At 41.0% G+C, this 24,549-nt stretch overlaps 3 protein-coding genes across 5 annotated transcripts; 2 read left to right on the forward strand and 1 right to left on the reverse strand.

Annotated features, from left to right (window-relative positions):
• The first annotated feature begins 1,014 nt into the window (after nt 1–1,014).
• On the forward strand, nt 1,015–5,113 carry LOC119725803. Its single transcript, XM_038197383.1, has 5 exons — nt 1,015–1,348; nt 2,007–2,065; nt 2,473–2,631; nt 3,242–3,403; nt 4,398–5,113. Exons 1-5 carry the CDS (start codon nt 1,324–1,326, stop codon nt 4,551–4,553), a joined length of 561 nt encoding a protein of 186 aa, XP_038053311.1. The 5' UTR covers nt 1,015–1,323; the 3' UTR covers nt 4,554–5,113.
• Nucleotides 5,114–7,449: 2,336 nt separating this feature from the next.
• LOC119725805 lies at nt 7,450–12,704 on the reverse strand. The gene is made up of 3 exons (XM_038197384.1): nt 12,322–12,704; nt 9,087–9,202; nt 7,450–8,324 (listed from the first exon to the last, which is right to left on the reverse strand). The coding sequence occupies exons 1-3, from the start codon at nt 12,323–12,325 to the stop codon at nt 8,139–8,141; spliced, it is 306 nt and encodes a 101-aa protein (XP_038053312.1). The 5' UTR covers nt 12,326–12,704; the 3' UTR covers nt 7,450–8,138.
• Nucleotides 12,705–14,025: 1,321 nt separating this feature from the next.
• On the forward strand, nt 14,026–23,691 carry LOC119725806 (transcription initiation factor TFIID subunit 8-like). 3 transcript variants are annotated; one of them, XM_038197386.1, is made up of 6 exons: nt 14,026–14,130; nt 15,653–15,831; nt 16,548–16,709; nt 17,943–18,067; nt 19,987–20,134; nt 22,388–23,691. In XM_038197386.1, exons 2-6 carry the CDS (start codon nt 15,690–15,692, stop codon nt 22,669–22,671), a joined length of 861 nt encoding a protein of 286 aa, XP_038053314.1. In that variant the 5' UTR covers nt 14,026–14,130; nt 15,653–15,689; the 3' UTR covers nt 22,672–23,691. The 3 variants fall into 3 exon arrangements, with proteins under 3 accessions (XP_038053314.1, XP_038053313.1, XP_038053315.1); XM_038197385.1 differs by having other exon boundaries at nt 14,033–14,130; nt 15,689–15,831; XM_038197387.1 differs by lacking the exon at nt 14,026–14,130 and adding an exon at nt 15,180–15,195.
• The last annotated feature ends 858 nt before the right edge of the window (nt 23,692–24,549 follow it).

The raw sequence follows: 24,549 nt of genomic DNA on the forward strand, positions 1-24,549 counted from the left end.
ATTGGTAAGTCTTCTTCTTCATTCATTCATGTTCATGATGACTTGATGAGTTGGGCCCAACTGTCCCTGTCGAGCATATAGTGTTGGAAAGAGATGGACCACTCAGACCAGTTTCTAACTCGATGGATGTTTTCAGGGTCATGTTGGGACGACCTTTTACGGGCATCAGGATTCCAGAAGAGGACTTCGATCCCTATAGCTGGCTCATTATAGATGCTCAAGCCAGTGGCGTAACTTGGGTTAAAATTCCGAAGGGGCACCTGGGGTGCACATTTAATTTTCCAAGGGTATATAATTATTGACGGGTATACTTATTTATTTTATATTTTTTTTAAGTTTAAACTGTTTTGCAATAATGGCAACGAGGTCTACTTCCCCAACCAATATATTGACAAGAAAACCCGTGACTTAACCCTAAAGGGGCCGGGTTATTTTGACCATCTCTCAGCCGGGGGGGGGGGGGGGGGGCGGATTCCGCCCCCCCCCCTAAGATCTCGGCCATCGAGTGACGAAAAATTTTGAAACTCAGCACATGCATAGAGCAACTCTTCCTAAACATGCCCAAGAAATTTCATGACTATAGGTCAAAGGGTTTTGGAATTATGGCTAATTAATTATTCATATGTATGAATGGCAATTCTGCTCGGTGTACACGACGTATATGCGAAAATTCAGTTTTCACGGCGCGTAGCGCCGGAAAATTTTTCGCTACGTGCCAACCCGTGGTCTGATTTTTATGTTTTTGGTATCAAAAGATGCGCAAAGCTCGAGGCTAAAAAGTCACAAGAGCTTGGGTCGCGAAAATTTTTTTTTAGAAGCTATCGCGGAAAATGTTGAGGGGGGGGGGGCGGATTCCGCCCCCCCGGCCCCTTTAGGGTTAAATATAGGATTATATTCGTTTTTACGCAGCGGGTCACAAGACAAGAGATTATCGTGCGTTTACCACTATCACAATGAAGTTTACTCAGTGACGTAGACAGTATACGCACTATCATATACACGCATCAAGTTTGGTTTCGCTCCGTACCCTTGAAAATACCGTACGTCGCATTTGACGTCTACAGGTAGCCGGCAGCGTTCTGTTGTTCAGAACTTCATGATTGTTTGCTTAACTCGATATAGCCCGTTCAAGGTTCAGGTCTTGTGGAACTCGACTTCACGTAGCCCTGAACTGTCGTTTTCCGTTTGCGTGTAGGCCCTGCAATAGACCCATAGTACCAGCACAGAATTTGCCGTTTGGGTTTACATGTAGGCCTATAGGCCTGGGCCTATTGTAGGGGTAAATCATAAGACATCGGATGTTTCAAAAGTATTTAATAAACCATGGACAACGACAACATGAGAAAAGGTAAGTCAAGTTTTTGTTTTCAAGATATTTTAGGCTTATATATGCAGTTTCTGACAAACGTAATGTCTACCCCTGGTCTATTCCGAGTGAGGTGTGTGAGCTCATAATTATTTTGTATAGTATTTTGCACATTTGGTGCACTTCACCATAGGCCTATATAGTTATACAATCTTCACTCCCTCTATTTCCCATTTTCGCGTGATATATCATATCCTGATGTCTTTTATTCCTCACATACGAAAACCCGTTCTCGGTTTTTACCAAACTCTTCCCGTAGGCTAAATAAAGTGTAAAATGCCTGCATCGGTATGAAATTATTCTGCTAAATGTTATAGGTAGGCCTAAATATTAATGTGCTCGCAGCAAACTATCAATCATGAAATAATGTGCGCGCACACAATGTCATGCTTCTAACTAGACTATACATTGACACAAAACGGGCAATTTTAAACAAATTACATTGCATGGGCCATTTAAACACAAGTTCACTTTCACTGACGTATATGTTCTAAGCATGCGTAAATGACTTTGCTATAGCCTGCAGAATACAAATATTAATTTGCATCCAAGCCACATTTTTCATTCTTCAGCAATTAAGCCCCAAACTTTATACCATCCTGCCAAAACATTAATTGGTTACCTTCTTCTTTCTTCTTAGATTTGCTTTCTAATGAGGTACATTACCCTAACGAAGACGACCCTCCTCCGCCATACAACGTAAGTGATATTAATTTTGTTTTAGTTTGCTACAATTTTTATAGCCAGAGGGGGAAGCCAAGGCATTGTGTTTTGCTTGACCAGAGATTAGATCTTTCTTATTTTTTACTGTTTTTCATGTTTCGAGTACTCTTTCCCATCGTGGCCGGCAAAGCACGCGTGCATTTGGACGAATCCACTCACTGTAGGAATGCAGATCAGGAAATAAATTCTTAGAAATTGGTGGAAATTACTAACATCACATATCAAATTAAAGCCCTCTTTGGTTTATCCGTTCCATTTTTGGGGTTAACCGACTTATTTTGTGTGATTTTCAATCCAAAGATGACCAACCCTATAAAAGCCGTATAAACTAGGATTTCGCCACTAATGGTGACGCCTCATCTTTCCTTCTATCATTTTTAAAGCCTTCAGTGGTAGGCCCCGGTCTAGCGCCCCCTGTCGACCCACATCTCTACCGGCCCCCGAGTCCTGGATTAGCGTCCTCTACGGGCTATCAGCAATACCCCCAGCAGCAATACCAACAGCAGCAATACCCCCAGCAGCAATACCCACACACTCAACAGGTATATAATGATATTGGTAATTGACAGCAAAAACCAAAATGACATCGCTGATGGCGAATATGGGATTCCAGTCCGAGGCGGCATTTTACAATAACCGTATAACAGCCACGCTTTGTGTACACGTGCGCCTATGGAAGCCTGGGGCCAATTTCAAGGCGCTGCTCAGCATAAAAAAATGCTTAGCACTAAAACTCTGACTTATAAAAGCAGGTTACCAGCCAAAACTCCACGTGATTTTCATGCTGTAGCAAACAACAGCTCAATACTAATCAGGTGCAATATACATCACATGGAGTTTTGGCTGGTAACCTGCTTGTATAAACTAGACTTTTTTTGTGCTAAGCAATTCTTTGTGCTGAGCAGCGCCATGAAATTGGCCGGTCTATTAGTATGGAGATCATTGGTTAAAACTTTATTACACCAATAAGGTTCGTACGTAATTTAATTAAGGTGCATGGGCGGGGCTTATGTCATGAATCCCGTGCCAGGGTCTACTTTATCCTTGAGACAATGAGAGGAGCTATAGAGGGAGCGTACTACTCGAAGACATGGGGGACAAGGTTGGGTTCAATTCCTGTTGAAACCATCTTTTGTTTCTTCGGTTCACCAGCCCGTCTCGACCTCGTACCCACAAGCCCCACAGGTTGTGCACCACGTGACCGGATCAGCCTGCCCATCTGAAGTGTTCGCGCGGGAGGAGTGTTTCGCTGAGTGCGTTCGCTTTTGGTGGTGTCGACCAATCGGCTGGCTTGCCAAGGGCGAACTGGCCAGGGTACGTATAGAGAATCAAAACAACCTCTTTCAGTCCATATAGTCGTACCGAACTGTTAGGAGTCTGAAACTTTAAATTACATGTTGTCATTCCGTCTTTAAGAATGGAAATGACTGAACCCGCAAATTAAGATCTTTTATCGACTGTTGCAGCAGTTTGCAACAGCTCGACTAGGATGTGTTCCCTTACGTCTGCTGACGTTTGTAAATGCTGGCTACGTACGTTTGCACACGCGAGTAGGATTGAATGTTCGCCCCAAAAGCCATTGGGGAACTTCAGCAATAAAAACGAACCGTCTTGAAACGTTTTCTAAAAATGGCCGACACACATACAAACCTTCCTCACTGATGAATGACTGTTACTGATTGGTCACTTTTCTCACTGACTGACTGTCACTTGTAAATAAGAGTATCTCACATTGGCGAACCTTAAAGCATTTAGCAATAACAACGGACCGTCTTCCTAGCTGGTCGTTTGCGGACGGTTTCTGAAATATGCCCAACACACTGACACACTTGTGAATTAAAATGGTGTATATCCATTTCACTGATGATTGTATGACTGTCACTATTGTGAATTAGACTGGTTACTATATCTCAACATCACTTGTGAATTAAACTGGTTGCCTCACTGACCGTCGTTCACCTGTGAATTAGACTGATTACCTATCTCACTGACTGACTGCATGCACGTCTGTTACTTGTAAATTAGACTGGTTATCTCACTGATCGACTGCCACTTGTGAAATACACTGGTTACCTATCTCACCGACTGACTGTCACTTGTGACCTAGACTGGTTACCAGTCTCACTGATGACTGTCACATGGTTATCAATCACCGTCACTTGTTGGTAACCTAGCTCATTTTATGACTTACTATGTCTCTTTGGAATTAGACTGTTTGTACATGTTGTTCTAATTTCACGACTAACACTTGTGAATTAGACTGGCTCCTATGTCACTGACTGACTGTCGCTATTTGTTTGTCATGCAGGCTAGGACTTTGTACTTGGCGGGTGATTACGTGGAGGCGCAAGCGGCAGCACGCTGCGCTAACGTCTGGAGCACAGTGGGCCTAGTCACTGGTTTGGTAGTGGTTGCCGTTGTGGCTGTGGCTATCTACTTGATCGTAGCCTTTGGCATCAATTAAAATATCATACTGCAGGTATCCTAGTGCCTGAAATAGACTGGTCTCGCCCCTAAATTGGAGTGACTGCGACATTGGAGGACCGGGAATCAGGCCATGCCTAAAACAGACCTTCATCTTTCGTTAATATACATTGAGCGCCATTAATGGTATGTGGAGCCAAAGTGGCATAAGTATACTTTAACCCTGGTTGGCAACATATTTCGAATTGCAAAAACTATATTCAACTCCCTCATTATGATATCGTTCGTTGTTTACATGCATTGATATATCAATCCAGTGATATGTTTGTACACATACATAACAATTTTTGCCATCGTTTGCCTTCCATAATTTGCAAATATTTGTGGGTGCAATGGAAAAAAAATGTGACAAACTAGCTGACGGATGGCATGTTCCATTCCACTGGGCTTCGCTTCGTGGAATGGAACGTTTCATCTGTCACCACATAAAGTTATTCTTACCATTGCACTCACAAACATTCATAATTGTAAAATAGCGCCCCCAACCCCATTCTTGGATCTTGGATAAACCTTGCTCATTACATATACTTTTAATTACGCTCTGTAATTAAAAGTAGCTCTGTAGGCGAATCCTCGCTAGTCGAAACAGCGCTGGAGACGGTGGCGGAAGGTGCGTGCTGTGGCCGAAAGCTTCTGAAGTAATGTAGGATCACCCCCGATGTCATTGCACACCTACTCGGTCGTTTGGCTCAACACACGATCGAGGAGATGTGCAACGACATCAGGGGTGATCCTGCATTCCTTTAGAAGCTTTCGGCGGCAGGACGCGCCGTCCGCCACCGTCTCCAGCAACGTATCGACATTCTGAAAGTGAGCATTTTTTTCGTATGGCGTTTAAATCTCGTCCTCGTGCACAAAGCTGAAAAACTGTATACATACGTCCCCCGTAGAAAAAAAAACTATTTTAAACAGAGAAATCACTGTAAATGACCAAGTGTTATTTGCATAATGTATTATCGAACAAGACGAGGTTTAAAAAACCTGAAGCAATTATGACAACATGCCAATATCGTATTGACGATGTAAATACAATGCTATATTTTGCAATATGTAAGAAAACAAGAGTGACGTATACTAACGATAATAAGTATTATTTACACCAATTTCAGATTAGTAAATAAAATTACACGACACTATGATTACCAACTGAACGCTTTAAATTTGTATTAACTACACTTTTACAGAGGGAGTCAGTTTTAGTTGTCGGTGACAATGAGTTCTTAATGATTATTATCAGTTAAAAAAAAATCGGTAGATACAGTAAAAGTAACTAATGTAACTATAATATTGTGGAACGAGATCAAACTGCCATCTTAAACAAGTACATAAAAAAGAGCTAAACTATAACAATTGGTGACTGTAATACGTATAACAGTTTGAATCGGATTTGTAAAATGTATTTATATTATATAATTATAATGATGACGAATTTTGTAATAAATCTTCTGGAAAACGCAAAGGCATAATACAGATTAAACCTTAAAAAATGGAAATAAAACAATGATAACGATTAATTAACCTGCCATGATTTTCCTGACTCATTTTTGATATGTTGTATTTTCTTCGGGGGGGGGGGGGGGGTGTTGGACCTTGTTTAACGCAAGCTGTGGCGCACCCAAGGAGGGGGGGGGGGGGGGGGCTTGGGGTGGGGCTCGGGGGGCTTGAGGCCCCACGAAGAGGTTGTCATTTTTTTTGCTATGGTCAATATTTTGTTTAGTCTAACAATTTGACCGTGGTGAAATGTATGTGGCCTAGATTCGAGTAGTATACTGGGGATGTCAATAACGCAATCAATGCAAAATAGTCCCTCCCCAAAAACTAATATATATATTTTCTGCGGCCAAAACGAACTTGACTTTTTTTTAAACTTCTTAAAAACATTTGAATAAAAACAATTGTGAGTCCTAATTTTTTTTCTTGAAAAGACTACATTTTGTTTGTTTGAGATGGGTATTGCCCCCGATGCCCCCTCTCCGTCCATGGACTGCCAATGTTCTGACCCATTTCAAACCGAAGAGAAATACCACAATTTTAAGCGCATACATTTTGTACTGAAATTTACATACGTGAGGCTTAATTTGTCATGAAAATGAATGTCAGAATGTTACTGGCCCGCTATAAAATTGTATTCAACATGAAAGATGGGTTTCCATTTTTTGGAAACTTTCCAATGCATTGGTAATTACATGTACAATAAACACACAAGAAGCACTACAATCACCAATACAATAATGAAGCCCCCAACCCTTCAAGTACCATTTAAATCATACTTTCAATACCATGTTTTACTTAAAGACAGACTAGTTAATATTCAATCACATATTCCAAATATATCTTCAGCAAATAGAACCTGAAATACTGAATAATTCCGTCTCCAGTAAGTTTTGACAAATGTGTCGCTTTTCTTTCTTAATTAATTATGAAGCAAAATGAGATGCTCCCATCATTTTGAAAGCTGAGAAAATGTCCAACTCAACAGCCGTTGAAACAAACAACACAATCGAGGTAAAGCTTACTGTAATATACAAAATGCTGAATTGACCATGCTTACGAAAATCATGTTTCAATCTTTGTTCTCGTCCATTCACATCAACCAGTGGTATCTGCTATATAATGTTTACATGCGTTCATCATGCATGTGATTAATGACAGGCCTTGTAATGGACCGATCCAGTAAGCACCGCCCCATGGTGTTCTGACCAATCACAGCCGTGATTTATGTCCGACGTGCGTGCACAAAAGTCCGACATGCGTGCACGCGCGTATGATGCGCGCGGCAGGAAAATGCTGTGTGGCATTGGAGAGGAGCACGTGTTAATTTGCCCAGTGCGCAGTGGGCGGGGCTTACTGGATCGGTCCATGGTGCCCATTGTTCAGTAAATATTACAGAATGTAATGACGAAAGCGTGACAAAACATCTGTTTGACATACAAAGAATGTCCATTCATTGGACCGATCCACTGGGCCCCGCCCACTGCGCATACGCGCACATCGCTCTCTCCACCAATGCCGCACTGTGTGCTCCATACGCGCGCGTCCTTTGCATGTAAACGCGTATCGGACATTAATCACGGCTGTGATTGGTCAAAAACATCAAGGGCGGGGCTTAATGGATCGAAAAGTGCTCGTTGTTAGAATGGGTCGTGTAGACCACTGATCTCCGTATAAAAGGCTGGACAGCCCATTTTGGATGCATTAAAGTGAAGTCACCGTCCGCCATATTACTACACCAAGAAAATAGATTTGTAAAGAAAACTTTCAATAGATTTAACATTTACACATTTTACTCCAGAAATTGTTATCCAAATCAAAATTATAAATAGAAATGGCAACACAATATTTATTTATTGAAATTTCTGTTTAGAAGTTTTTTCGTATACCTCAATACGACTCTATTTTAATGATTTTGAACAATGGGAGTGGTCTAGACTGGTTCCCTCCCCGCATTCGAATGGAGGGATCGGGAACCAGTGTATAGCTTCCCTTTTTTGTACGGCTCGGAATGACCGACCAGCTATCCATAAGCATTTTCACATGGAGATCAGCGGTACAGACTCAGTTCCTATTAAAATTCAATGAATGGACTTTCGGCCCCTCCAAAGTAGTAAAAGACCAGCCAGTAGATGACAAGAAGTACGCCTATGAAGTAAACAGCGCCCCCAATGGCCACCGCCGTCATGGCCCATTTCAGGGCATCCAGTGCGGCTAGCTCGGCCTCCCAGTCGTTGCCCTTACGCAATTTGTCTCGAGTCTGCAAAAAGAAAGACACATTTAGTTTTGTTTTTGTATTGAAGGGAAGACCATACGAATTTGGTATTTATAGCATAAAATCGAAGTGAAACATGCCCAACCATCGACGTCATCTAGAGCATAATACAGGGCAAGTAAAAAAACAAAAACAAACAAACAAACAAACGCACTCCAACTTGTCAGGACCAATTTTTGAATGAAGTTTTGCCCGTAGCACTTTCAAAATCTAGGATATAAAAGCCCTATCAACGAGCTTTCTTTTAGTATAAAAATCATTCAAATCGCTTAGGTACTTTTTAAGTTACGGCATTTTGAACACAAACTCCGCTTTAAAGTTCTGCCCACGGATCACCAAAAATAAGGTAAGTTTTCTTATAGCAAAACGAAAACAATTCACATGCATCCCTATTGTTTTCGTTTTGCTGAAAGGGCACTTACCTTTTTGTGTCCGTGGACAGAACTTTAAAACGATGTCTATGTTCAAAATGCCGTAACTTGAAATGTACATGAGTGATTTGAATGATTCTTGTACTAAAACAAAGCTTAATGACTGGGCGTTCATATCATAGATTTTGGAAGTGGCTGTCATTGCTTGCTATTCTTCCTACATGTATATTGTTCAAAGTACAAATCTGCGAAGGCCCTATAGCCAAAGTGATATACTCTGACTGTGTGCCAAATGCCGTGCTTGTTTCATCAAAGACACAATCCTATCATACTATTGCACTTGGCACAAAACAATTAAAAATGACAAAGGCCGTACTTTTCCCGACTTCCATACTGCCAGAATCCCAAACACAGGGCAGAAGAAGATGGAGATGATGGAGAAGAGAAAATAATCCTTCTGAGGCTCAACCAGCTCTATCACCTTTCCTTTTTCTGAAAGAAAAAAAAACACGAAAAAGTGCAAACCAATCAGTCAAGACTTTTGAGCACTTTTGTACATTAAAAGCATGAACCGACGAATCTGCGCGCACACATTCACAGATTCGCCCAAAATACTAACAAACTATAGAGACAAAGACAAGAAGCAGGACTGTTTTTATCAGAACTAAAAACTACTTAGCGAAAGTTGATAATAAGCAGGAAAAGTTCTTATCAGAACTAAGTATCTACTGAGCGACAAAAGTTATTTCTACATGGTGTAACCGCAAACAGAAACGATACATTAAACAAACTACTAAAGGAAATGTCCAAAAATGTGTCACTTGACGCATCTTTGAAAAAAAATTCTAATACATTGTTTTCTTCAAAATGACAGCATGCCAGAAGGAATAATTGCACAAGGAGTTTAGTGTCATAAATATATTTAAGTAAGCTTTTCAACAATAATTTGGTCGGTTACTTTTTGCATATCTGCAAAATAATAATGGACTACTCCACCTTTAACTAATTAATATTCATTAATCCGAGTTTCCACGTAGAGTTGTATGCAGTTTGAAACCTCGTCCTTTGTGGTGTCGAGTAGAACGCTCCCACTAGCTGCTCTAGGTATTAACTCGACGATGAAAGTTGAAGTAGACCCCTGGGAACGAGGTTGGGCTGTTTGCCACTCTGTCCCCAAGTTGACTTGCAAATTTCAATTTTGGTTAAATAATTACAACTGAATGAAAACAATCAGTAGTTGAGATCTAGCACGTTGCCCGGGCGTTTATTTGGTTAACCTGTGTAATTTATTTGTAGCAGTCCAAAGTTTATTTTTGTTGGAGGGCGTTTGACTCTGGTAAAGTTGAAAGTGCACAGTAAAAGCACACAAACTACCGATTTAATAGGGTTAAGTGTATAAAGTAGCCTATTCTATAACCAAAAAACACAATAATTGTGTGGGTAATCTCAACAGTTTACTTTGACTGGCTTTTTAAAATAAAAATGAATTTGACACATTTTCAAATAATTGGGTGTGGCCCTCAACTTTGAATTGTGGTTACTGCTTCAATGACAGACTTGTTAATTTAAAAATTGTATTAAAGATGTACTGACATGACAGTAGTCTTCATTAATGATTTATTGTTCGTACTCTTCAATGAACTCGACCTTCTTTCCTAAGAAATATCTTATTTGTATATTTAATATTTTAACCATACGAAACCCATCCCCCCGCCTCCCTTTCGGGGGGGGGGGGTCTATTTTGGGCGTCTTTCACCCTCTAAAAAAGTTTTACCCTTTCGGTTGCTGCAAATTGAATGTAATACATGGAGTTAACAAGATAGTGACCAGGATTACTGAACATTTTTTGCTTAAAAAGCAGTCCAATTTGATGCACCAATGAAGTACGTCTTCAAAGAGCATGATCTTTTACTCATCATGGAAAAAAGAATGAATGAAATTGTGAGTTATAACTGAGTTATACATGTTTTACTATAAAAGACCTATAAAAGACTCATAGCTGTTCATGGAATGCCATTGGAAGCTATTGAACTGAGTGAAAATTACAGATTACACACATGCATTCACATACAAATGAGACTTTCATAATAATGATCGAGTTAAGACTGACACATATTTTTTACTGTTCAGAGATTGTGTTATACATAATACATTATTTTATGAGGAACAAGTCAACTCTTTTGTTTTGTGATATATTGATGGCGATTTTTGTCTGTTTTCCTTTGGAAGTTTTCGTTCATTCATCGAGGTGGGACAACGTTTATGTTTCATTGTATTTAATGGGTATTCATCAGTTCGTATAACGATAAATGATCAGTGGACAGCAGATTTTTGTGATCTTTTTATTAAAATAAACATAACTTGGAAATAGAGTATGTAAATTACGTGAAATTTTCACAGTTACTAGTTAATAACATTTAGGCCTACTTTATCCCTGTGTTATTTTTATGAAATGGAACGATCCGCATATTTTTTTAAAAATATCTTTTCCTTTTCGCTCAAGTTTTTTTTGAGGACTCACGCTGTATACTTGCCGTGCTTTTCAACCAATTCCATATTTTTCCTTACATATTTTTTTGTTTGGTGGCCTTTTGGGCATCTGCAACACTCTAAAATGTTTTACTTTTGCGTTGCACATTGTCGGGACAGGTCTGTGATATTTTGTTTTGGAGGGGGGGGGGAGGGGGAACACAGTTCCAGCTGGGGGGGGGAGGGCACACCACAAGAAAAAAAAACACACAAAAATTAATGTAGTGAATTTCTACGCTTTGATTTCTGCAGATGGGGGGGGGGGGGCAAAGTGCTCGCCAGGGGAGCCCCCTTCCCCCTCAGCAACGGGCCTGAGTTACATTGGATCATTTTTTTTGTGGCGATTTTTCGATATTACATAAAGGGCGGCGCTTGTATAGGTAAAACGTCCGGGGGAACCTGGGGTGCGCAAGTCCCCCCCCCCCCCCCATTTGCCCCCCCCCCCCCCCCTTCGCGACGCCAATGGACATAGATTTCATTTGTTCTTTTATTTATCAAGGGTAAACCCAAACACCAAAAAGTTGATCGTCCGGGTTTTTTTTTTAAAGAGGAGGATGAGGGCATTTTTTTTTCCATTTTAGTGACAAATATAGGCTAAAATAGCATAAGCTTATACGATGTGCCTTGAAAAGGAGGAGGCTATTAGAAGCGTCTGAACTTCTGAAACATCTTGAAACAAATTATGACTGAAATAAAAAAATAAAATTGAAAATCGATGCACCCTAAAAATAAAGCGAGCGGGAACGATGGCCCTCTAATTAATAGGAATTTAACAAAATCGAAGACTTACAAAACAAAGATGATTATGCACTAACCTCAATAATAAAGAAAAGATTAACGAAAAGATAAAAGCAAGCCAGCAACAAAACAAAACCAGCAATATGTGTAAAATAACGTTACTGAAATTGAAAAAAAAATAACTAAAAAGGACATGAAAATGCTAATAAAAAGTACTTGTACATTATCTTCCCGTTAAAAAAATCTTCATGGCCATTTTTTTATGTTGGGGGATGATGGTGATAATCATCAAAATCTCTCAGTTTGAGTGATCAATAAAACTAGAGCACAAAGTTAAAACCTACCCATTGCGAGATTCTCTCGAAGTCACTGGAAAGTCACCGACACAACGCCGTGCACTACAGGCGTCCACTGAGACGGAATGGCTTCTCAAATTTCTCAGGCAGTAATTGTCCAGTTATTTTCCAAGTTTACGAGCGTTGCCTGTACAGCTTTTCATGCCACGAATCCAGACCACTTCCACCCTGATGAGTTTTCGTGTATCAATTAATTTAAGGTGGAGTTTCTAACTGTGGTCGGTACTTTGTAACGCTTATCATTGACCCTTGCTCGGTGATTGTGTAGCTGTGTAGTACTAGTAGGCCTAACTTGAGTAACTTGGAAAGGGTGTAGTTTCTGTCGTTGTTAAAACACACAAGATGCGTATCTGTGTAAAAGTTCAAAGTGTGTAGTGCAGGTCGGCCAAGTCGCTGGCAGTGATGATAGGCCTATAGTGGGCCAGTTTTTTTTTTTTTTAGCGTGTCAAAGGTCAGAGGTCGAGGTCAATGTCAATTTGTGTGACTGTGATATGATTTCACTGCGGGTGTTTTCCAGATGGAATGCAACAAATCAGGCCGGGCTGCGAGTCAACTTCGCATGCAGCGCTTTATGTACCCACTTTTATTTCTACCGTTGTTTGACATGTTTATTTTACTTTTACTTTTAGGCATGGTGTAGTACGAAAGCAGTGTACCAATTAACTGAAAGGCGAAATAAAACAAAAACAAAACACGTTTAGCCCGCTTCCCTTTTGGAGGCTGCCTCTTTTTTTAACCGAAAAAATGATAAATTTTTAACAGTGACATCATTTTGGCCTCTTTATGTGTAATATTGCTTAGCCCATATATAGCTGTTGTGTCATTTCCTGAGTCCAATAGCGGTCATTCAAAAAAAAAATAGTAGTCATCTTGACAAATAGCCTGGTCGGGCGGCCATTTTGGAAGGGGGCGGGGGTTCAAGTTGGCCTCCCGCTTCCCTTTTTTTCAAAAAGGCAGGACGCTAAACATGTTTTTTGTAATTTCGCCTAAAGCCCGGTTCATACTTCACGCGAAATTCATGTCGTCAACAATGGTGGACGCGCTTCGAATGTATTGTTGACGTCACGAATTTCGCTTCGCTTTAATTCGCTTTCGCGTGAAGTATGAACCGGGGTTAAGAATAACAAACAGTACAAACTAAAATAAATGGGTAAAATTCGAATGACAGGACATTTCCCATGTTTTCCTCATTTTTTTCACCGTATTTTTTGAAAAATTACGCAACATCAAATGCTGTGTACATGCATTTGTATACTTAATTGTTGTTCACAACTTATTATTGTGATGTCACAAACGGAGATTTTCGTCAGCACAAACAAATATAGTCACATGTTCATATACACACGGAATATAATGTACATTTGTAATTGCTGTTCCTTTTTGTACCTAAATCAGATTTACTCAGTGACTTACGACCGACTGACTCCCCGATGAGTGCGCATGATATGACCGGCCGATCGACTGACTGACCGATTTTCTAAGCCACGGTTTCGTCTGAATTTGGCTTCTGAACACATTTAAAGCTCTCACTTAGTTTTGGCGACTACCTATCAATATTGGTCTCCATTATGTATCAGAATCGTACAACCATAAACAGTGAGGCCAACAGTTTGAGTATTTCTAATGTTTTTGGCATCGAAATAATGATAAAGCCAGTGAATGATCGAGCCATTACTGGAAAGAATGCCCGGTTTCGTAAACACCGATGCCTTATTCAATATGGCTGCTCCCAGATGCAGTTCAGCGTTCGTTGTTTTTTTGGAGAACGGTGCTTAATTTTCTCGAACAAAATCGCAGGTAAGAACACACAACTAACCCCTTTTTGGAAAACGTAGGTGTCTAAGAACCAATTTGGTACAACTATAGAATGCAGGGCCACTTTACTCTACATCCGCGCCTCCGTACGGCTGCGTGGAGGCGTGGAACCGCAGTCGCTCTATGTTAATAACAAGGCAGTGTATATTTTGCTGGAGACGGCAAACCTTTAGTAAACGTTAGTTTGCCGGATATGCACTGAACATGCGCAGTTACTGTTTTTTTGTACTTGAACATTTTCCGGTGACAAGTTTTAGTCTGGCTCCATGCCAAAATTATTGTTGTTACCTCGTATTCACAAGATGGGATTCAGACCATTTTATAATTTCGGACTTTATTTCCCTTTTAAAAAAAATCCTCCAGAGCCACAGATCTGAAAAAGAAAATGTAATACTCTGCAAAAAATGTTTGAGACATGTTAAAATAATAAAAGAAGAATATTCTTATTTATTTGGGGATGAGAAAAAAAACCTTAAAAATATGGTGCGGTCGGAATCGAACGCGAGTCATCCCGCTTACTAGAGCCTTTGCTTAACCATTACACCGAACATGCTACACAACTTTTGGTGGGAATTTAATACATTTTATAATTCAGCCCTATTTTTAAGAGTACAGCGCCCTCTGTTGATATGGATTGCCGCCGGCCAACCTTTAGTAATCGTTAGTTTGCCGTCATTACCTCCGGCAAAATATCCACTATCTTTTTTTAAAAGGGAAATAAAGTCCGAAATTATAAAATGGTCTGAATCCCATCTGGTGAATACGAGGTTACAACGATAATATTGGCATGGAGCCAGACTAAAATTTGTCACCGGAAAATGTTCAAGTACAAAAAAAACAGTAACTGCGCATGTTCAGTGCATATCCGGCAAACTAACGTTTACTAAAGGTTTGCCGTCTCCGGCAAAATATCCACTGCCTTTTTTTTTACACAGACAACTGATTTTTCATTGTGATTATTGCACGTAACGCGAGAGGGCGTTCGTTCCATTATCAAATTCTTGCTCTACATGTTCCATGTTCCTTGCTCTATGTTAATAACAAACCGTAAGTTTATTGCGTAGATGCAGAGCAGAAAAGACAAGTTATGTAAAATAATAATTTGTACAAAAATGACATACATACATGTATGATGATGTACATGTAGGCCTACCGGTGACTGCTCTATGTTCCGACACCCCTATGTTCCGACAACCTAGATTGTGTTACTCCCGGTTAGGGTTAGGGTTAGGGTTAGGAATACAAATGTAGGAATATGTGCAGTCGGAACATAGGGGTGTCGGAACATAGAGGTGTAACCAGCCTACCTAGTCTAAGCACGGAACTGTAATAGGGGAGTGATGTCACAACTTTACTTACCATAATTTGCCAGGAAAAAAATCAAGCTTGTGTGTTTATGTCTGATGCTATACTTGTAATGTTCGACTTCCAGATTGCATGGACTTATTTCATTATCTTTATTTCATTTTCCTGTTTCTGTATTCTTCTTATTTTTGTTTTTCAGAATCGGATGACCCTTGGATGACAATCCGTTACTCAGCATGACTTCGACAGGAAGTTCTGATCTTGCGGCGGCCCACCGCCGAGCGTTGCGCGTGGCCGTCGGTGTAATCTGCATGGAATCCGGGTTTGACCGCGCCAACGAGTCCTGCTTAGAAAGCTTGACTGAAATGTTGCAGAGTTGTAAGTAAAGGGGCAAACAAAAATTTAAAATCTATTTTTTAGAAGCACGGGGCATGCATCTTTAACAGTTGAGCGCTCCCTGCCTACAAAAAGCAGGTTTAACTGGCTGTGACTGTTTACGTAACTTGATATTTATTTGGCAATGTATATTTTGCCGGAGACGGCAAACCTTTAGTAAACGTTAGTTTGCCGAACATGCGCAGTTACTGTTTTTTCGTACTTAAATATTTTCCGGTGACAAATTTTAGTCTGGCTCCATGCCAAAATTATCGTTGTAACCTCGTATTCACAAGATGGGATTCAGACCATTTTATAATTTCGGACTTTATTTCCCTTTTAAAAAAAATCCTCCAGAGCCACAAATCTGAAAAAGAAAATGTAATACTCTGCAAAAAAATGTTTGAGACATGTTAAAATAATAAAAGAAGAACATTCTTATTTATTTGGGGATGAGAAAAAAAAAATTAAAAATGTGCTGCAGTCGGAATCGAACCCAGGTCATCCCGCTTACTAGAGCCTTTGCTTAACCACTACACCAAACGTGCTACACAACTTTTGGTGGGAATTTAATACATCTTATAATTCAGCCCTATCTTAAAGAGTACAGCGCCCTCTGTTGATATGGATTGCCCCCGGCAAACCTTTAGTAAACGTTAGTTTGCCGTCATTACCTCCGGCAAAATATCCACTATCTATTTATTTCTATCCTTCTTTAGATCTTACTGAATTGGGCCGCAGCGCAAGAACGTACTGCGAGCTAGCAGGTCGGACACTGCCTATGGTGACAGATGTAGGCATGGCACTGACAGGGATGGGGTCAAATGTCAAGGGCCTTGCTCATTACGCTCGGCGACGGCGGAGATTTCCCCCACTGCATCGTGAGTTTTGTTGCAATACTTGTAAATCTTGTGTTCTGTGTTGTAGTTGTGTTCGTCATGAGCCCTCCCTTGTTCCCACTTGTCCTCGCAAGTCCTCACAAGTCGTCGCAAGTCCTGACAATTCCAAGGTTCACAAGTTCTCACAAAACCTTCACGAGTTCTCACAATTCCTCATAATTCCTCACAAATCTTCACAACTCCTCACAAGTCCATCACAGGTCATTGCAAGTCCTCACAAGTTCCAACAAGTCCTTGCAGGTCCTCGCAAGTCCATCACAAGTCCTTACCAAACATTTACAAGTTCTCACAAGTCCTCACAAACCCTTCACAAGTTCTCACAATTCCTCATAATTCCTCACGAATCCTCACAACTCACATTTCCATCAAAAGTCCTCACAAGTCCTTGTAAGGCATACGGTGCTCGCCTATCTCACTGCTGTGACGGATTCGATTCCTGGCTTGGATCATGGTTGTTTGTTGATTCTTTTGTGCCACAAGGGTTTCTATGGTTATTATGGAGGCTGTAAAGGCGCCTTTACATGCCGTTGGCTCGTCTACGTTGTAAAGTAGATGCGCCCTTGGAAATTCAGCTTCTGCTGCAATTCAGGACAATTCGCCCCCCAAATTTAATTAGAATGTTGCAAAATGTAACAAGATCTCCCATCGACATTTATTATTTTATGCATATTTGCCCTGAACAAGGCTAAAAGCCACTCCCGGTACAGGCTACAAGAGGAATGAAAAGAAGAGTATAGGTACTCAGGGAAACTGAAGGTAGGAATTAACATTCCTCTTGAAACAGGACAGATCATAGGTTGGAGGGAAACAAGCACCGGGTCTTACTTTGTTTGTGTGTGTACATGTATGGCTTTATGGTATAGGACAGACACACTCGAGCGTTGAGTCTTTTGTTGAAAACGGTCCTCGATTGTACGGTTATGTGCTTAGTCTATGGGAGAGTGTTATATTAAAGGGACAAAGGGAAACACAAAGCATTGTCCTCGGGCATATAGAAATTCATGACTGTATGTCTGTGTTTATGGTTTAAATCGAGAACACACACGTGCATCATCATCAGTGAATCGAGGACAGGAACCGAATCAAGGACGACCTCGATTAGAAAACGTGTACAAAACCAATGAGAGCTGTTGCGAAAAAGTTAAAGTATAAACATTGGAACAAAAGAAAATGCTTGATTTACACCATATTTTGTGTGTGTGTGTTTGTACACAGAGGACCGCAGTAAGCAATCTCAGCCCTGCAAGGCTCTTCAAGCCAGCGAACGCAAGCCGCATCCTTCTTACATTCCTGATCACCTGCCTGAGTTTCCTGATCCGCACACATACATCAGGACAACGGTGAGAATGAGTGTAAAAATGTCAATTACAAAAACAATACGGACCATTTTTGAGAGCCAGGGCATGTGTGGTCTAGCGGTAGCGCACAGGATTCATGATCGTGAGGTTGTGGGTTCGAGCCCTGTTGTGGCCGTGCGTGTTGTGCCCTTGAGTAAGGCGCTTTACCTCAAGTACTCCTCTCTACTCGGGTGTTAAATGGGTACCGGTATTATTCAGTGCTGGGGAGGTGACATACTCGCTGTGGAGGAGGTGTGGCAATCCCCCCTCAGCAGCATATGAGTCTGGCCCAATCGCTAACGAAAGAGAGATGGTACTCGGTTCCAGTGAACACAGGTTCATCCCCTTTAAGGGGAGGACACACGTACTTGTAAGCAAGCCTGACTTGTTTTGTTCTTGATGAACACAAACCCAGTGGTGTCCATCAGAGTTGTAACGAGTCACTGATTTGTGCGACTCGAGTCGAGTCATTTTAAAGAAGTGACTCGAGTCGAGTCGAGTCATTAGGTCAACAAGGTCGAGTCGAGTCGAGTCACAGTGTGTGGTCGAGTCGAGTTGAGTGGAGTCAAGTATTTAGCTTGAGTCAATTCGAGTCACAAATATTTTAACACTATATAATAAATTACAATAAAAAGCAACAAACACAAGAGAGAAAGAATACAAGGCACCATGTCTATTACGAAAATCCAAAGACATAAAGTATGCTGTATGGTACCCAACCAACAGTTTCCATTGCTAGCTCACGTCACAGATAAGAAGATGTGAAACTTCGGTCTTATAACTGGTTTGGCTTCGGGTCTAGATTTTGTTCGCTGATCGCTGACAACGTCAAAACCTAATTACATTATACAAAACTGTTTCTGATTATTTAAAGGTGGTCCCGTCCGTATCCATTTTTTGTGTGAAATCAAGATATAAATTTAGCCAGCGTTCCACCAAGAGCTTTATAAGAAATCGCCCGAAACCAGTGATGAAACCACGGATTGAGAAATGCGTGTTAAGTCTGGTTCCGGGTTTAACATTACATGCTATAGAACCACAAGGTGGGAGTCCGTGACACGGTGTGTGTTTGTTGTATCATTATGGAGGAAGGAAAACAGACGGCCGCTGTATATAAACGTACATTATTCGCGAACATTAACGTGACGTGAACAAAAACTGGCAACGCGAACGGCGCGGCGTAAGTCATTGCAAATATTTTTCGCAAGTAAGTTTTGCTTTTATTTTTGGGACTCGAGTCTTATTAGCCTTCCTCGAGTCGAGTCGAGTCATTTGCTCGCAGTGACTCGAGTCGAGTCGAGTCATTCACCCGTCGGGACTCGAGTCGAGTCAAGTCACCAAAAAATGTGACTCGAGTCGGACTCAAGTCGAGTCATTGACTCCAGTCATTACAACTCTGGTGTCTATCACTCTCCATTTGCAACTATGTGTACCAAGTCCATAGTAATACAATCAGTCTTTGTCCATAACTGGATTTTAAATTGGTGAGGCATTCTGGCAAAATGAGACAGAACTGGGCAGAGGTCAAAATGAGGGTTTGTGGGTATTATAAAATAAAATGAAATTCTCCTTACAATACTGTTTGTTGTACTTCAATCAGACATTCAGTTGACACGTTATGGCTGTTTAAAGTGTGAACGTATCAACAAGTCAAAATGTAAAATACTAAGTCTACTCGTTCTCTTTTTAAAAAGCATGTACCGAAAGAAAGAAATGAAATAGGAATAATGACCTCCCAATAAGATTTCCTCTTCAAAATTTTTGGCTGGTCATAACTACAAATCCTGGATGTGGCACTGTCTTCGTGTCCCCCCCCCCACCTCTTCTTGACAATTTGGTTCTGTGTCTGCCAGTGCCATCAGCAAATCACATTTAGGAAAATCTCATAAGATTGACAATGTTTTCTTGTTTCGTCCCATCAGACAAATAGACAGCAGGAGAATGACTACAAAGTCATCCGCGAGAGAGCGGCATCGCAGAAACGTGACGTGGAGAGGGCGCTGACACGATTTATCGCTAAGACGGGTGATACACAGACGTTGTTTCCCGGAGACAGCAATGTCTTTCCCCGTAAGTCTTCTTATTTTGTTCCAGTTTGAAAATTCCCCCGACAAGATTTAGTTTGTCTGATAGAAACTCAATCTTGTTTCCAAGACATCCTTAGTGGTGCTGTGTTTCAGGACACATGAGATAGCAGTCTGCGCAGCGATTCACCGAAGTGTGCGCTCTTTGCACGCAAACCAACAAGCCGCTAACCAACATTGAACAAGTGCGATGTGTCAACGGAGTGAGGTTGGCGGATGGGTACAGATTGCCCGCTGAGGTTCAACCTCAACTGTTTCTTTACTAGCCAGCTGGGCTTGTGGAACAGACTCTTAACTAGCCCGTGGTCATTTTCACTAGCCCGCACGTTTTCTTAACCAACAATATAGAGTGTCTCATTACCAACAATGTGCATACATGTAAAACGTGTATCCTGAAGCAATCTTGTCAGTGTTTTTAATAAACAGATCTAATAAGCCCTAATGTAACCCTAAACATTTTATAAATTAGACACAAATTGAAACTGGTTTGCTTTCTGAATTTTAATGTTTATATCTTCCTGTCCTTTCATCTTTGCTGTAGCCCAATCTTTTTTTTTTGGCTCACCAGCTGGGATACTTAAGGAATAGTTTGACTAGCCCGTCGCTGTTTTGCCTAGCATTTGGCTAGCGGGCTACCGCTCAAGTTGAACCCTGCTACATGTATTAGGGACAATATGCAACATGCATGATGCTTCGCGGTACAAGTCACAAGTCCAGTCACAAGTAATGGGATGAACAATAACAAAGGAATGCTTTTGTAACAGTTCATTTGAATAGCTAGTGACTTGACTTGAGACTGAATGAATCATCGACCAATAGGGTAACCTCATCTTTAAGAACGCATGCGGCGTGCAAGCGAACGTGGCACCACTGCAAAAATGGCGTCTAATTCTGTTTGCTGGATTACACTATGGGCTACCAGCACCAGCAAAAGAGGGCGCTTTTACCACATTTGAAAGCACTGTGACGGGACAAACAGCGTGTGCGTACTGTTCTGGTTCGCGCGTGAAGTACGCACGACTGAATGTGCCAAAGCTATTAGCCACACCGTCTTCGCATGAGCGTCAGGCATCATCGGCGTGCGATGCTTTAAAATATCTCTTTCAATGGTCTACCAGATTATTCCCTGCTCCCAATAACCTTAGATATAGTCGTGTTCCCTAACGTGGCCCACTTTGAAGCTTACCCAACTTTCCTCGTGTAGTGTTGCCAAACTTGTTTGTTGACAAACCTCAAATTCATGCAGTGAAATACTGGTACTTTGACCTTATTAATGCTTGCTATTTAACATCTGTGAACAATTTCGGTTTCATAAAATTTAAGCCGAAATTAAAAAACGGTGGCGTCCGGAAATTGGGTACAAATTGGCGGAGTGTTCCCTAACGTGGCGCACTTGAATAAATCTCGGAAAATTCCAAATCAACATTTAAGAATTTCTGTAAACTTGATAAATTCTGATAAAACATTATAATCTCTACTTACATACCCAGCCAGATGTTTGTCAGAAAATTATTTCCTTATTTTTCGGGGCATTTTCAAAGGGTTTACTTTGCACTTGAAAATAAAATCGGAAAATCACGCCAAAATAATTTTTTCTTTTAACTTTGTAGCGGGTAAATAAACTCGCAATTTATGAACGGGAGTGTTTAGAACTTGATGAAATTTCACTTTCTGTAAAATTTCAGTTAAAACTTTTGCTCTAGCTAGGCGCTACAGCCGAAAAATCAAAGTGCGCCACGTTAGGGGCCATGCCACGTTAGGGTACATGTACATCAACAATACATTCAAAATCCGCAGTGGATGGACCTGGAACCAGACTAGGTCTCCCCCAACTCTCCTTTTCTGGCTGTTGAAGGAGTACTTGTGCACAGAGCCCATAGCACGAAGTACACATACAACAAATGTTATTCTAAAGGGCTTTGTGATTAACACCTGACTGAACTTGTGATGGACTACATTGCTGCCATTAACCCTTATAATCCCCATCCGGTCAAACTCCAACACCAGGGTATGTTGGAATTTATTAGAGTGAGTACCGGTACTGCACTCTAAACTGATTATGCTTTACATGGGGTTAGGCATTCCACCAATAATCAGAGTCCAACAGTTTTTGTGTACAGTTTACCATATGGTGTTGGAATTTGTAGGAGTGTTGAAGGATCCTAGTCAATCACTCTTAAGGGTTTTGGGTTAATGGGCTGACTTCTACTGAACATAATCCTCCTTTGTAATTTTCCAGTGATTGCCTGCACCCCGTCTCCCCTCCCCTACATCGACGCCCTTATGCCCCCCGAACACGAAATCTGCGATGATGACGAAATGGATGATACCGACACGGACGATCAGAAACTGGCGACAGACGAAGGCGATTCTGCGAAACCAGAGGATGGGGAGACTGGGGCTCCGAAGTCTCCTGGCAGCGCCAGGCCTCGCGTCGAACGGATGAAAGTCGACGCCATCCTGAGCGACAATCCGTTCTTGCGGAAAGTCAAGAAGCCGCGACTAAAAGTCAAAAAGAAGTGAAGGATTTGACATCTGCACGTGTTCTTTAGTTACGTTTCAGGGCTTCTTATGCTTATTTACTGTGGTGCTCTTAAGTCTGACTTGTTTTGTCAAATCTCGTGTGAAGGGGATAAAAGTAGACGCTGCTCGGAGTGACAATCTGTTCTTGCAAAAAGTTAAGAAGCCCAGACTTCAAGTCAAAAAGAAGTGAAGGATTTGACATTTGGATTTGTTTTCATCCCCCTGGCTTTTAAGCTAGACAGGGGGATATTGCGATCGTGTATTCCTACTGTGCGTTCGTGTATGTGTGTTCCATTTGTAAAGTTCAGTCATCAATCTCAACCAGACTTGAAAGGTGGTCTGTGGAGAGGAGGCCAATATAAAAAAAAAAAATCCTTTCCAATATGGATTTTTATGAGGTCTCTGGAGAGCTCAGCTCAGTATTACTAAGGACTGTAACATATGCTGCAGTGGCAAGGGGAATACACATAGACTAGGCCGCACCGAGTCCGGTGTCTCATCTAAACTCCCCATTCAACCCAAACTCCCCATTCAACTGAGAACTGGAAGTCTGGTACCTGCCGGGTAGACATCAAGGTCATCACTGAAAACTGTCTTTACTAACTGCCTGTACATGTACATGCATGCAAACTGGCAGGATGCCAGGGGATCGCGCAAGTTTTACTTGAGTATTGTTTTGTTATATATTAGGCCAACTTATTTTCATTTACTGTCGCGCTTGAAACTCTCGCCGAGTACCAAAGCTTACACGGAGTGGATAAAAGAAGATGCCATTTTGAGCAAACAGCCTGTTGGTGCGGGAAGTCAAGAAGGAAAGATTTGAAGGATTTGATAGTTTGGATGCATTCTTTTTTTCAGTGTGAAAGCGAAGACCTGTCTTGGTCAACCCTTTCTCCCTAATTGCTTCTTCCCACCCAGGAGTAAATGGGTACATGTATGTGCGAGGGCCGAGTGCTTAATTTAACGCAATGACTTTAGCTGCTTTGCACCAAAATGGCAGCATCGAACTGTTTTACAATGGATTAGGCCCCCCCAAAAAAGTCTCCGGTTTCTGGTATGCGCGCGCGTCGCCGTAGCCATGCGCGTCGGCAAAATGAAAAAGGTTTTTTTTCAATTAAAGATGATGTCTCAAAACCGCCAAACTCACTGGTTTGACTGGAATCCCACTGCTGTACAATTTTAACATGTTTTTAGACTGGATTATGGTCGAGAATAAGCTTTACATGTATGTGGCCTCTCTGGACTCCCATATATTTGCACTAAGTTTAGTCGGGCACCATTTGCAGTCATCAGCCGACATTTGAAGCAACAAAATCAGGTAAAAAATGTTGTGGTGTCGCCGCACCACTTTTTGGACGAGCTCCATACCAGAAACCGGAGCCTTTGTTTTTTTGGCCTTACATGTACTATACAAATGTATGTACTTGTAAAAATAATATCCAAACAGAAAAATAAAAAATCCATTTGAGTTGTACATGTATTTCATTTCTTGAGTTACATTTCCCTTTGTGCGTGTTAAAAAAACCAAAAAAAAATATGAAATCTTTTTCGCCCTCCACACAAATTACACAATCTACACATTCCTGTACATTTTAAGCAGACAATAAAACTTTATTCAAAATAAATATTTTTAAACAATACACATTTAAAATAATATATGATGGAACATTTAAATATATAGATTTAATGCAAAATAGACCACTGAAAGTACAGTACTTACATAATTTCAGACTTCCATGATTAAAATTTAAAAAAAAAGGGGAACAAAAATCTCATTTACATGTTGAATTTGGTGTTTAAAGCCATTGCGCAACTTTTTTAGCTATTCCTTTTAGTCGAGAGCTGTCACGTGGCCGGTCTTAAACGGATGATAAAGAC

The sequence above is a fragment of the Patiria miniata genome, unplaced genomic scaffold (genome assembly GCF_015706575.1).
Source record: "Patiria miniata isolate m_02_andy unplaced genomic scaffold, ASM1570657v1 HiC_scaffold_19, whole genome shotgun sequence".
In the NCBI taxonomy this organism is placed as follows: domain Eukaryota; kingdom Metazoa; phylum Echinodermata; class Asteroidea; order Valvatida; family Asterinidae; genus Patiria; species Patiria miniata.